We start from the raw sequence: 10901 nt of genomic DNA, 5'->3' as shown, positions 1-10901 counted from the left end.
GGGTTTATTATAAGATACTGTCGCAAATAGATTGTAACGTAGTATGCATTTAGTAATATATCGATTTGCAAGTAGGTAATCAATTTCTTGACGGCTGATATATTCCAATGATGTGATTATGTGGATTTCTTGTGATATTGAAAATCAATTAGAAATGCATGGGGTTCGTTCCGCACTTTGACAAAAACGCGGAATAGAAGGTTTCTTGGCGTTGGTGCCCTGTCTATGGATCTGGGATCTTATCAGATCTAGACCCTTATTTTTTCCCCTCTTTTTTAGTAGTTTGTCGTTTGTCGGTCTATTTTAGGTTGCTGAGCTCTTTTGCGGTTGCTAATTTAACTTTAGGTTTGTTTATACTATTGTGGTTGGTGTTCGTTTAGTTAGTATTCTGTTATGGGTCCCTCGCTATATATTTTCGTGCACATTCGGATGATAGAAGGATTAGAGTTTAGTTATAGGGTTCCATGTATGCTCTTCATCGCATCATAATTCATGAGAGGGTACTAAGTGTAAAAGTATTTATTAAACAAATAAGTCCCAATGGTAATAATCCCAACTTCCAAACGCCACCCAATTTACGCTTATGTTGTGGACCTCACTACCAAGAGGCCTTAACATCAATATGCCCATCCTCATTGACATACTTTCCGCGATCCCATTCTCGACCTTCGCCTTTCTTGGACCACTTTACATCCTCTAGCCTACCCTCAGAATCCCCGGTGGTAGGTGTAGTGTTGCTTTTCCACTGATTCACAAACGCGTCGTCAAAACCAGCTTCGCGCAATCTCTCCTCGCCTCTTTGCTTCCAACGGGCTCGGTCACGAACTGCTTCAAGAGCGAGTTCCCAATCATCATCTCCAGTCATGAGGCCGGCTACAGGGCGGCGGCTGGGTTTGCTACTAGCTTTCTCATCGTCATCTTCTAGTTGCACGTCCAAAGTAGGGTCGTAGTCAGGGGCAAAATGTGCGTCAATGTTGCTCATGTTGAGTCTATAGGCACCCCGACCTCGAGAACGAATTGGTGCAGCATCAGTAGAGCTATTTGCCTGCAGAGGTAGGGGCCCAACAATGTCTTCAAGAGGGTCCGATTCATATCCTGGCTGTTGATCTTGGGTAGCTACCGGGGGCAGCGGCGATGACGCCTTGATTTTACTCGTAGAACTCCTTTCTGGGGGGCCTTTCTCGCGTGAACTGCGTACACGTGTGTTCTCACGATCTCTGTTCCTGCGTCGATCATTCGCACCTAGCGATCGCGAACGAGACCTTGAAGGTGACCTAGAGCGCCTCCGTCGCCGATGGTGGCGACTGTGAGATTTCGTTTCTCGATTCTCTTGCGGAGATCGACTACGCGACCTGGAATAGGAACGGTGCCGATGACTTCTTCGGGAAGATCTGTGTCGATCTTCATCCTCGCCGTAAGAATCACGCCTCCGCCGGTGTCGATGAGAGCGATCTCTGTCCGCCGAAGCCGAACGACTTCTATGCCTTCTTCGATAGGAGCTCTGTTTATCTTCACGGTCTTCCCTTCTATCTCTGCGCGACTTGCGATCGTCCGATCGTGTTTGGCGGCCATGGGCATCTTTTCTAGAATCGTTTGAAGAAGCAGGCTGGTTCCGTAGCTGCCGCATTCGCTCTCTAGCTTCCCTCTCTTCCTTTCGCTTTAATGCAAGATTGTGATTGTCTGTTTCTTTTATAATGTGTCGCAGAAATCGCGTATTCGGTTTAGGAGCAGCACCTGTAGGCCTGATAGCTACTCGTCAGCTTAGGGGGATTTGACACAGTGGAAGTGGCTAGCAACCTTTTCGGCATATAAGCCCCCATCCCCAGGGCAGAGTACTTCAGAGAACTGTCTCGAGCTTCATTTGCGAGAACTTGCGCAACGTAGTCATCATCGTCAGGATTGCTATTCGCTCTCCCAGTGTTGGGAGGCATCGTAGCTCCGAGGTACGTAGTGTGTACACTGGATGATTTGACCTGGACGGGGAGATATGTTATATAGTAGTAGTAAATTGACATGGACCGATTAAAACTGTAGCACTGTACAATCTAATCAAAGCATGAGAGGAGCACCCCACCTGTTGCGCCGATACGAGATCGGCGATGTCAAGGGAATGGCGAATAAGTCCGTCATACTTGCCGGCTTTGCCTGAGGGGAGCTTCACCGCCTACAGCGGTCTCACTATTTGTGTTTATCTCCGCATATTCTGCCGACGTGATACAATAATCAGCGCATTGAGGGGCTTATCGTTGGCATTCACTCTGGTCCAGTTCGAACATACTAGTCAATCGGCTTGTACCTTGTCACTGTCGCAACATACTACCACACAGGCATCGCATGCGAAATTATGTCGGAGATTAACCCCGCAGAAACACTGGAACAACTCCAGCATCTGCAAAAAGAGAGCGGAGATTTAAAATCGCAACTCGCGATTCTTCGCATCAGCGAACCGATCTTCTCGCCTGATGCCGGGAATCAGAGTCAATCTTTGTCCAAACGCACTTCAGATGCTTCTGCGATCGATAACCCCACACCGGCTTCCCTCGAAGCCGACCTAACACACTACAAGGTGCGGATGCTGTTTGTTTGCAATAGATACGCATACTGATCTTTGCGGCGAAGGAACTCTTCTCAAAATTACGCTTCTCGTATGTCGAGCAAGTGACGAAGGAAAAGTTCCTGCGTGCCATCGTCGGCGATCCTCCCCTGGTAGTCGGCCATAATGAGAACGTGGAACTTGAAACACAATTAGCGGAGGTGAAGGCAGAGCTTAAGGCAAGCAAAGAAGAAGTCCGCATGATGATTGAAGAAATGGAGAAGACAGGCCGAGACCTTGCGAATCGTAAGTCTTTCATGCTGCGATGCTGCATTTGATACTTCCCGATTCCACCTACAATCCGGTCGAGAACTCTGCGGGAAAGCAAGATACACTAACAATTATGTGATCACAATAGGATACAACAATGTTGAAATGCAGATGACGCAACTCTCTACTTTGCCCGAAGCCATCGAGAACCTAGAGTCCACGATTGCCGAACTGCGTGCCAAACAGGCATCCAATTCAGACGCTTCATCCTCCCAGAACCTTCCGCTTCCTGCAACTCTGTCGCTTGTTGCTGAGCGAGAGGCAGAACTTGCTGCGCTTAACCGCCAGCTTGCCGCAGTACAGAATGCTTTACCTCGCAAGACGCGAGAGGCGGAAGCAATGGAGCGAGAGCTGGGTGTGCTTGAACGACGGAAGTCAGAGGCTATCACCCAGGCTAAAGAAGCGGAGAGGAAAAAGCAAGAGGGAGAAAGCGACGGACTGGAGGAGACAGGAAGATGGTACAGAAGTGCAGAAGAAGCACTCAAACATCTAGTGGGCATTGAAGGATGATATCCACTTTGGCTAGGGTTTCAATGGCTACGATATGATATGATCGGGAATGGGCGTTACGGTGATCATGGTGCGAAAAAGGAGGGTACAATAATGCGTTACTACAAAAGTACTCAGGAAAGTTTAGATTCGGGTTTCGAAATGAGCCTGAAGGCTATGTTTTTATTCATTGAATGGCATGATCGTACAACATCATACGCTATGCTGCAGTCACAGTTGAGGCCCCACATTTTTATGTTCCAAAACGAAACCCGTCCATACTCCGGTTTAAATGATTTACTCATCATCCTCCTCAGCGGCATCGTCACCACCATCGTTGGCAGCAGCGGCCTTCTTGCGCTGGACACGACCAGGGCGACCACCGCCATAGGGAGAGGTGAGAGCGAAGTCGATGTGCTTCTGGGAGTCAAGACGGACCATGAAGGAGGGAACGTTGACGATCTGCTTGCCGACGCGGATGTGGCGCTGCTTGATCAGGACACGGGCGTGGTGGATGGACTTGGCAAGGCCAAGCTTGTAGACACAGGTCTGGAGACGGCGCTCCAAGAAGTCCTCGACACGGAGGGCCAGGACGTAATCGAGCTTCATGCGGGACTCATCGAGCACACCGATACGGACCAGACGACGAATCAAAGCGTTACCTTCGAAAAGACGCTTGGGGTCCTTCTCGTCGAGGGTGAGCAGCTCACTAAACTTGCAGTCAGTTTCATGTCCGGACAAGTCCCATCATGTATCGATGGACCAAGGGCGCATACCGAGCAGCACGACGAATCTTGGACAGGGTGAGCTGGACACGCCACACCTCACGCTTGTTGCGCAGGCCGTACTCGCCGACAATCTTCAGTTCCGAGTCACTAGTGAAAACAAGTTAGGAACATGAACACACGACATAAACAGAAGCACGCTTCTGATCAGTGGCCGGAGAGTACTAACAGACGAGCCGACTCGAAAGCTATAGATATATTAGCATATGAACGGCCTCCTTGACAAGTGATCGAATTTCAAATCGACGATGGTTACTTACGACGACGGGGGACCTTGTAGGTCTTGGAGTAGACGCGACTGTATTTCAATAGCGATTAGAATGATGCGACTCAGCGTTCATCATCATGAAGTCGTGTACTCACGGAACGGGGGCCATGGCTGCTTAATTGCGCGTTGTCGCGGAGTTGTCGATACACCAAACTACACGAAAATCGTAGAGCTTCGAAGATGAAGTTGCGTTTTAGAGCATAAGCGAGAGTGGATCGTAGTGGAGTCGAAACCGGCTTAGTGGCAGAGGGTTTCTGCCCCAAGACCCTAATCGCCCTGACTAAGACTAGTCCTGCTACCCTCAACTAGAAGAGGCAATAGGGCCTAGGGCTACAGCCCTTCCATAAGCGGGACGGCGCACTAAAGCTTCCGAAGAAGTCTACACCATCGGGAAGGGCGGCAGAGTGAAGCACTTCGTTGTCGACAAGTTCCCAATTCCAGCACCACCAACACCGCCGACATGGGTCACTCTCACGGTTTGAGATCCGGCACTCGGGTATGTTTGCGAATGAAGAAATCAACGATATTGTACCGCTCGATGGGAAAGGGTGCGCTGACGACAATTTGATGTGATAGTATGCCTTCAGCCGTAACTTCAAGGAGCACGGCCAGATCCGCCTGTCGACCTACCTGAAGACCTACCGGTACGCCGAAACCTATCGCGAATATTGGAAGTGGTTTTGTATAATGTGCAGGATCTGATATGTTTATAGGGTTGGCGACATCGTGGACATCAAGGTCAACGGTGCCGTTCAGAAGGGGTCAGTTTATTCCGCCCATTGAAAAGCGACAAGTCCGTGTTGAAGCGGATTTGCGATTTGCCTTTGAAATTGCGTGGGATCGTTTGCTGAGACTGGAATAGTATGCCCTACAAGGTCTACAACGGTAAGACCGGTGTTGTCTACAACGTCACCAAGTCCTCCGTCGGTGTCCTCCTCTACAAGGTTGTCCGCAACCGCTACCTCGAGAAGCGCGTCAACATCCGCATCGAGCACGTCAAGCACTCCCGTTCCCGTGAGGACTTCATCAAGCGTGTCAAGGAGAACGCCGAGAAGAAGAAGCAGGCCAAGGAGCAGGGTGTCCACCTCCACCTTAAGCGCCAGCCCGTCGGTCCCCGTGAGGCTCACGTCGTCGAGGCCGCCGCCCCCGAGACCATCACTCCTATCCCCTACGACACCCACATCTAAACGAATAGAATGGTCAGGTCGATGCGGTTGTTTGGTGTTTCTGGGTTTTGCCATCTAAGGGTGGATTTTGCATTGAGACGAAGCGAAGAAGGGTACTCGGATGTACTAGCACAACTCAGCCTGTGCATAGATTCCCCTGAATGAAACAAAAAACAAAATTTCGATTCCCTGTTCAGCAAACTCAGCTGGGGCATTCGCCTGTCTTCCTTTGGCTTTATCCGCGCAGCTCCGGAACTTTAAATTTGACAAGTATTGGACGCCTTGCGCCCGCCCTATCCTCAAATAATGGAATCTTGCCTTGCGCGTGGGAATCTGATCTGAGATATGGTGGTGGTGTTCCACGAGTTACGCTTGTAGTCAGGGCACTTACGACACACCAAATAGCGCTATTTCAATGACAATACATCTGCCTGGCAAAGTACAACCAGTCTCTGGTGGCCTGAAGATCACTTTTGCTGTCAATTCCTCAGCGAATGACCCAAGCCTTCACCCAAACGTATGCGGAACGTAGCATATCCAGTTCTAGCCATTTCGAGTACTACACTCTATCACGTATTCTACATCATCTGCTCTGTTGCAAGTAATAGCCTTTATATATGTGGCGTAGTTACTAGTATGATCGGTAGCGTAGAAATTTCCCAGCGGAAGGCCGCCCGAACTCCGCCAATGGCAAAAAAAAAAAAAAAAAAAAGACACTCGCGGTCAATCTAGTACCTAGGGAGTAAGTAACCTCTAGACAATTGTCTGGCCAGCTTCACACGACCCTCGTTCTCTTATTCTCTTCTCATTCCTAGATACATCCACAACCCATGTTTTAATTTTTGTTATTCTGTACTGTATAGTTCTTAATCTACGGTTCCGATTAGCCTTCGCGGCTGCTATGCCATTCTCCGCTACTCCCCATACCAGCTCTGCGCAGGCGCATCTGGCAGTTGACGACGCCCAAAAGGACATCGGCAAGGATTTAATTATCCAGTCCAGGGAAACCGGCGATGTTGTTCCGCAACCCCCACATCCCTCTGCTGGGAATACCGACAAAAAAGACCAGGCAAAGCCTTTTGCCCATTTTGTCGCTGGTGGGTAAGCATATACTCCTCTACAATATGACCCCGTCCTTCCATACGACCTTGTGTAGCATGGGTTGACATCTCGTTCCATACAGACTTGGTGGCATGACCGCTGCGACTCTTACCTCTCCTCTTGATGTCCTAAAAACCCGATTGCAATCCGACTTTTACCAAGCGCAGCTGCGATCGCTCCGCGCCGCTCATCCCTTGCCGCCATCTACATCGCTATCATCCCTGCCTCGCAGTGCTCTTATGCACTTCAACGAAACGTTCCAAATTCTGCGCTCGATCCACGTGCATGAAGGCTGGCGTGCTTTGTTCAAGGGTCTGGGACCCAACCTAATCGGGGTGGTGCCTGCTCGTGCCATCAACTTCTACGTATACGGGAACGGGAAACGGATCTTGAGTGATCATTTCAACTATACAAACTCCCAAGAAACACCCGTCGGAATCCATCTGACCGCCGCTGCCGTCGCCGGAATCGCCACGGGAACCGCCACCAACCCGATCTGGCTTGTGAAGACACGCCTACAGTTAGACAAGTCCAACGCCGAACACCATAATGGCCAGGGACGCCAATATAAGAACAGCTGGGACTGTATCAAACAGACGGTGCGCCACGAGGGCGTCCGCGGCTTGTATAAAGGACTTTCGGCATCGTACCTCGGCGTGACAGAGTCGACACTGCAATGGGTGATGTACGAGCAGATGAAGATGTTCCTTGCACGCAGGGAGTCGGCCAAGCGTGCCGATCCCAACTATACCTACGGCACCTGGGATGATGTGGAACTATGGGGTGGACGAATCTGTTCCGCAGGATTGGCCAAGCTGGTCGCCGCAGCTGCCACCTACCCTCATGAGGTTGTCCGGACGCGATTGAGGCAAGCGCCGACTGTGTCCATTGGAGACGGCAAGGTAGTGATGAAATACACCGGTCTTGTGCAGTGCTTCCAGACGGTCTGGAAGGAGGAGGGTATGGTTGGGTTGTATGGCGGCTTGACACCGCACCTGCTGCGTGTCGTTCCGTCCGCTGCCATAATGTTCGGAATGTAAGTTGCTCTCGACCGCACGGTTTCGGCCATCATATCTAACTATCAACAGGTACGAGGTGATCCTCCGCCTCTTCGGAACAACATCTTAGATCTCCTCTCACGCAGTTTCTAACGTACCTTTTACGCCACTCTTCTTCGACGCCCTGTATATTATCACAATTGTCTGTTATTCTTTGGGGGATATTTATCCTGTTTAGAAGGGTTAAACTGCATGTCCACGGCGTACAGTTCTTCGGTTGACTTGGCATTTATCTGTTCTGTTTGGGGCCGGTGTCTGGCCCATCTGTCATTCTTTCTGCTCAGCGATCCAAAACTATATTAATCTCGATGAATGTATATTAGCAACAAATAGAAACGCATCATTTCCGTTGGTGGAATCTAGACCGTCGTCAAGTCTATCAAGCAGGTAACAACATCATGTGGGCAATGCCCAAACATTACCCAACAAGAGCAACTATCCCGAGATATATATCTACAGCCACAGCAGGATATCACCACAAGAACCCCCTTCAGTTAAAGAACGCATCAAATAGGAACCATGCACCACGATCTAGAACACACTTCACCCCCCAAACAATTATATCATATATTAATTAATTGCCTATCTATCACCAAAAGAAATGAAAAACCGACTATCTAGAACTCCCGAAGATATGCACCGGACCAGCAAGACCCACTTTTCCCAGGTCGTCGACGTGTCTAGATCGTGAAATAAAAGGTCCAGAGCATCGGGTGTTAGGGATTATGATCGAAAATCAGACGTGGGTGTTGTGGATAGTAGTGCGATGGGCTTGAAGTTTCTTTTGATGGGTTTGATACTTGGTGGTGTAGATTTGGTCTATGGTGAGGTCTGGACTCGGAGGGCGGTATGTATGTCTACTTCGTGTGTGTTGGGAGTGACATAATTTTGCAGGGAAGGCAAAGAAATGGGGTGTTTTTAATTTTTTAAAAAAAAGGAAAAACAATAAAAACAACAACAATAATAATAGTAAAAAAAACAAAAAAAAAAAAAAAAAAAAGGAAGGGAAAAAAAAAAAAAAAAAAAAAAAAAAATACGGTAGGGATGAGAAAAGGTATGTACGATATCAAGTAACCGAACTTTCGAGAGAGGAAGACTTTTTTTCTTCGTCGATCCAAATGGGGGGACATATGATCAAAAAGGGGATCTTCACTTTCCGAGAGTCCTGCATTCTTTGGAGTAGTTCTTGAGTCGCCAAAAGTTCTTGGTGTGAGGATGGGGCTATGCAAAAAATATCAACGCCCAAGGCACACAAGAGGAGCTTATCACGACGGAGGTGCTGTGTATGCACCCATGATGGAAGCTTGTTGACTGTATGATGTATCCGTAACAGTCCGTCAGAGGACTAGTATTGTGGCAGTGATCGCAGCTAGGAATTGTGTCTTCTACTTACTACTAGTAGTACTACGGCCGACCCCGCGACTCTGTAAAAAAAAAAAAAAAAAAAAAAAAAAAGAAAAGAACATCATTGTAGCCAATCATAAACCCTAAATCTGTTCATGCTCAGTTGGAATTGTTGACCACCCAACGACATGGGTTGAATAAACGCCGGTTAAATTCTGACGCTTCCATTGGCGTGACGATAGGATGGATTGTTTCATCAACGGGTCTCAGACCCTGTGCCTAGCTAGAGGTTGCTAGTCTACCATGAACTTACCACAGCACCTCACGAACCTACGACTTGTACCTCTAGGATCTACTAGTACTTCCTGTTGGAGAGAGATGCATGTTTGTTGGTTTACCCGTAGCTTCACCCAGCCACGTCATCAGCCACAGTTGACGTACACCGCCACACTTCGAGGAATGAATTCGCCACCCACCCACGGGGGTTCTGAGTGTGAAATTTCGGGGAAAAGCCCAGACAACCAGATCGACAATGACATCGGCTCCCAAAGGTCGGTCTGCAAATCCTGGAATCCGGGAGGGTTCGAGATCTCGAACTTTGAAGAAGGAAATTAATTTTCTATCCACCACATTCGACGACATTTTACTTCGACCTTCCGCCTCACTTCTGCGCGCCGATACTTGGTGTGAACGTGACAGACCGTCATTTTTCCGAGGCTATGTAGTTCATGCATTGACTGGTCCTGTTGCAAAGAAGCCAAAAAAGAAAAAAAGAAAAATTAATAATCAAGAAAAAGGAGTAAACATTGTCATCCCCTCTTTCTTTTTTTTGTTTTGGTGAACGGGGCACGGATACATTAGGTCAGTGTCGAGCAGATTGGATTGCCAAGAAGAGGTTGACCGCCTCCGAGAATGGCCTCGTGCTGGCCGTTTCACGGATTTATCTCTTCTTTTCTCTTCCTTTCAATTTGCTGACTTATAAGACGGTTGAAACGAGGGGTGGGCTACGACACTCAAGTGACCCTGGTGTATTGAACGTGGTGCATCCCGAGTAGACCTCATTAGCTGTATCTGTTTCATCGAGATCAATGGTGGTCTCCTGAAAGTTGAAGGCGCATCAATGACAAGGGTGTTGAAAAGTCAAATTGCAAGCGTGACTAAAGTGACAGAGCCGCATCCAGTGCAAAACATCCCCTGTACATCGACATACACACGCCCACAGATGTGTCTGGATCCCATTCCTTTCGAACACTGGTGATGTGATGTACTCAAAGCTTGACGGTAGTAGGAAGTCGGGGACACATAATAGACTAAATTACCCTTCCCCACCTCATCAATGGATTGCGGCAACGGGAAAAAACGCGGGTGATGGAGACTTCCCCCCCCCGGGATCCACTCAATGCAATGATTGTTCACATTAAACTTTCAAACTATTATTTTATTTTATTTATTAATTTTATTTATTTATTTATTTATTTATTTAATTTTTTTTATTTCTTTTCTTTTTTTCTTTTTTTCTTTTTCTTTCTGCCCTCATATACCAATGCTGTTGAATTCAGTACATGTATACGTATATCCATTGTTACAGCGGGAGGATATAGAAGCAATTCCAATCAAATTTCATTCAAAGAGAAACCTACAAGGGTAAGAGGGGTCAAGATGGACGACGGAAGTTGGTTTATTCTCCGCCACATCTAGATCTCCCGCAATGGAAGGGTCAATGAAAGTACTACTGAGTCAAGTCAGTGCTAAGCCACGTGCATGGGGAAGATGCCAGGTATCGTTCTATACTGTTTTGTATACCATGGCTCAGAACGAATACGTCGC

The 10901-nt window shown here is 48.1% G+C and overlaps 5 protein-coding genes across 5 annotated transcripts; 3 read left to right on the top strand and 2 right to left on the bottom strand.

Moving 5' to 3' along the window:
• Nucleotides 1-459: 459 nt before the first annotated feature.
• BDV38DRAFT_241562 (uncharacterized protein) lies at nt 460-2092 on the bottom strand. Its single transcript, XM_032054034.1, has 2 exons — nt 1798-2092; nt 460-1742 (listed from the first exon to the last, which is right to left on the bottom strand). Exons 1-2 carry the CDS (start codon nt 2013-2015, stop codon nt 599-601), a joined length of 1362 nt encoding a protein of 453 aa, XP_031915553.1. The 5' UTR covers nt 2016-2092; the 3' UTR covers nt 460-598.
• A 174-nt stretch (nt 2093-2266) lies between these two features.
• On the top strand, nt 2267-3451 carry BDV38DRAFT_44122 (uncharacterized protein). The gene is made up of 3 exons (XM_032063349.1): nt 2267-2566; nt 2620-2839; nt 2952-3451. Exons 1-3 carry the CDS (start codon nt 2345-2347, stop codon nt 3371-3373), a joined length of 864 nt encoding a protein of 287 aa, XP_031915552.1. The 5' UTR covers nt 2267-2344; the 3' UTR covers nt 3374-3451.
• A 53-nt stretch (nt 3452-3504) lies between these two features.
• BDV38DRAFT_241558 (40S ribosomal protein uS4) lies at nt 3505-4621 on the bottom strand. Its single transcript, XM_032054033.1, has 5 exons — nt 4501-4621; nt 4398-4435; nt 4307-4325; nt 4129-4227; nt 3505-4061 (listed from the first exon to the last, which is right to left on the bottom strand). The coding sequence occupies exons 1-5, from the start codon at nt 4512-4514 to the stop codon at nt 3650-3652; spliced, it is 582 nt and encodes a 193-aa protein (XP_031915551.1). The 5' UTR covers nt 4515-4621; the 3' UTR covers nt 3505-3649.
• Nucleotides 4622-4754: 133 nt separating this feature from the next.
• On the top strand, nt 4755-6157 carry BDV38DRAFT_241557 (60S ribosomal protein eL21). The gene is made up of 4 exons (XM_032054032.1): nt 4755-4901; nt 4982-5049; nt 5119-5166; nt 5268-6157. Exons 1-4 carry the CDS (start codon nt 4866-4868, stop codon nt 5590-5592), a joined length of 477 nt encoding a protein of 158 aa, XP_031915550.1. The 5' UTR covers nt 4755-4865; the 3' UTR covers nt 5593-6157.
• A 135-nt stretch (nt 6158-6292) lies between these two features.
• BDV38DRAFT_241553 (putative mitochondrial carrier protein (Rim2)) lies at nt 6293-8151 on the top strand. The gene is made up of 3 exons (XM_032054031.1): nt 6293-6672; nt 6755-7708; nt 7761-8151. The coding sequence occupies exons 1-3, from the start codon at nt 6473-6475 to the stop codon at nt 7798-7800; spliced, it is 1194 nt and encodes a 397-aa protein (XP_031915549.1). The 5' UTR covers nt 6293-6472; the 3' UTR covers nt 7801-8151.
• Nucleotides 8152-10901: the final 2750 nt, after the last annotated feature.

This window comes from Aspergillus pseudotamarii, assembly GCF_009193445.1.
Source record: "Aspergillus pseudotamarii strain CBS 117625 unplaced genomic scaffold BDV38scaffold_15, whole genome shotgun sequence".
NCBI lineage: Eukaryota > Fungi > Ascomycota > Eurotiomycetes > Eurotiales > Aspergillaceae > Aspergillus > Aspergillus pseudotamarii.
Note: the sequence above shows the minus strand (reverse complement) of the source record. Positions and strands in the feature narration are given on the sequence as shown.

What these genes read in the sequence shown, in the direction of transcription:
- BDV38DRAFT_241553 (XM_032054031.1), top strand. Translation starts at nt 6,473, where the DNA reads ATGCCATTCTCCGCTACTCCCCATACCAGCTCTGCGCAGGCGCATCTG. An exon ending in GCCCATTTTGTCGCTGGTGG is followed by an intron (nt 6,673 to 6,754) that starts GTAAGCATATAC and finishes CGTTCCATACAG; the next exon opens with ACTTGGTGGCATGACCGCTG. An exon ending in GCTGCCATAATGTTCGGAAT is followed by an intron (nt 7,709 to 7,760) that starts GTAAGTTGCTCT and finishes AACTATCAACAG; the next exon opens with GTACGAGGTGATCCTCCGCC.
- BDV38DRAFT_241562 (XM_032054034.1), bottom strand. Translation starts at nt 2,015, where the DNA reads ATGTCAATTTACTACTACTATATAACATATCTCCCCGTCCAGGTCAAA. An exon ending in GGGGCTTATATGCCGAAAAG is followed by an intron (nt 1,743 to 1,797) that starts GTTGCTAGCCAC and finishes AGTAGCTATCAG; the next exon opens with GCCTACAGGTGCTGCTCCTA.
- BDV38DRAFT_241557 (XM_032054032.1), top strand. Translation starts at nt 4,866, where the DNA reads ATGGGTCACTCTCACGGTTTGAGATCCGGCACTCGG. An exon ending in GTTTGAGATCCGGCACTCGG is followed by an intron (nt 4,902 to 4,981) that starts GTATGTTTGCGA and finishes TTGATGTGATAG; the next exon opens with TATGCCTTCAGCCGTAACTT. An exon ending in AACGGTGCCGTTCAGAAGGG is followed by an intron (nt 5,167 to 5,267) that starts GTCAGTTTATTC and finishes AGACTGGAATAG; the next exon opens with TATGCCCTACAAGGTCTACA.
- BDV38DRAFT_241558 (XM_032054033.1), bottom strand. An exon ending in AAGATTCGTCGTGCTGCTCG is followed by an intron (nt 4,062 to 4,128) that starts GTATGCGCCCTT and finishes CTGCAAGTTTAG; the next exon opens with TGAGCTGCTCACCCTCGACG.
- BDV38DRAFT_44122 (XM_032063349.1), top strand. Translation starts at nt 2,345, where the DNA reads ATGTCGGAGATTAACCCCGCAGAAACACTGGAACAACTCCAGCATCTG. An exon ending in CCGACCTAACACACTACAAG is followed by an intron (nt 2,567 to 2,619) that starts GTGCGGATGCTG and finishes TTTGCGGCGAAG; the next exon opens with GAACTCTTCTCAAAATTACG. An exon ending in AGGCCGAGACCTTGCGAATC is followed by an intron (nt 2,840 to 2,951) that starts GTAAGTCTTTCA and finishes TGATCACAATAG; the next exon opens with GATACAACAATGTTGAAATG.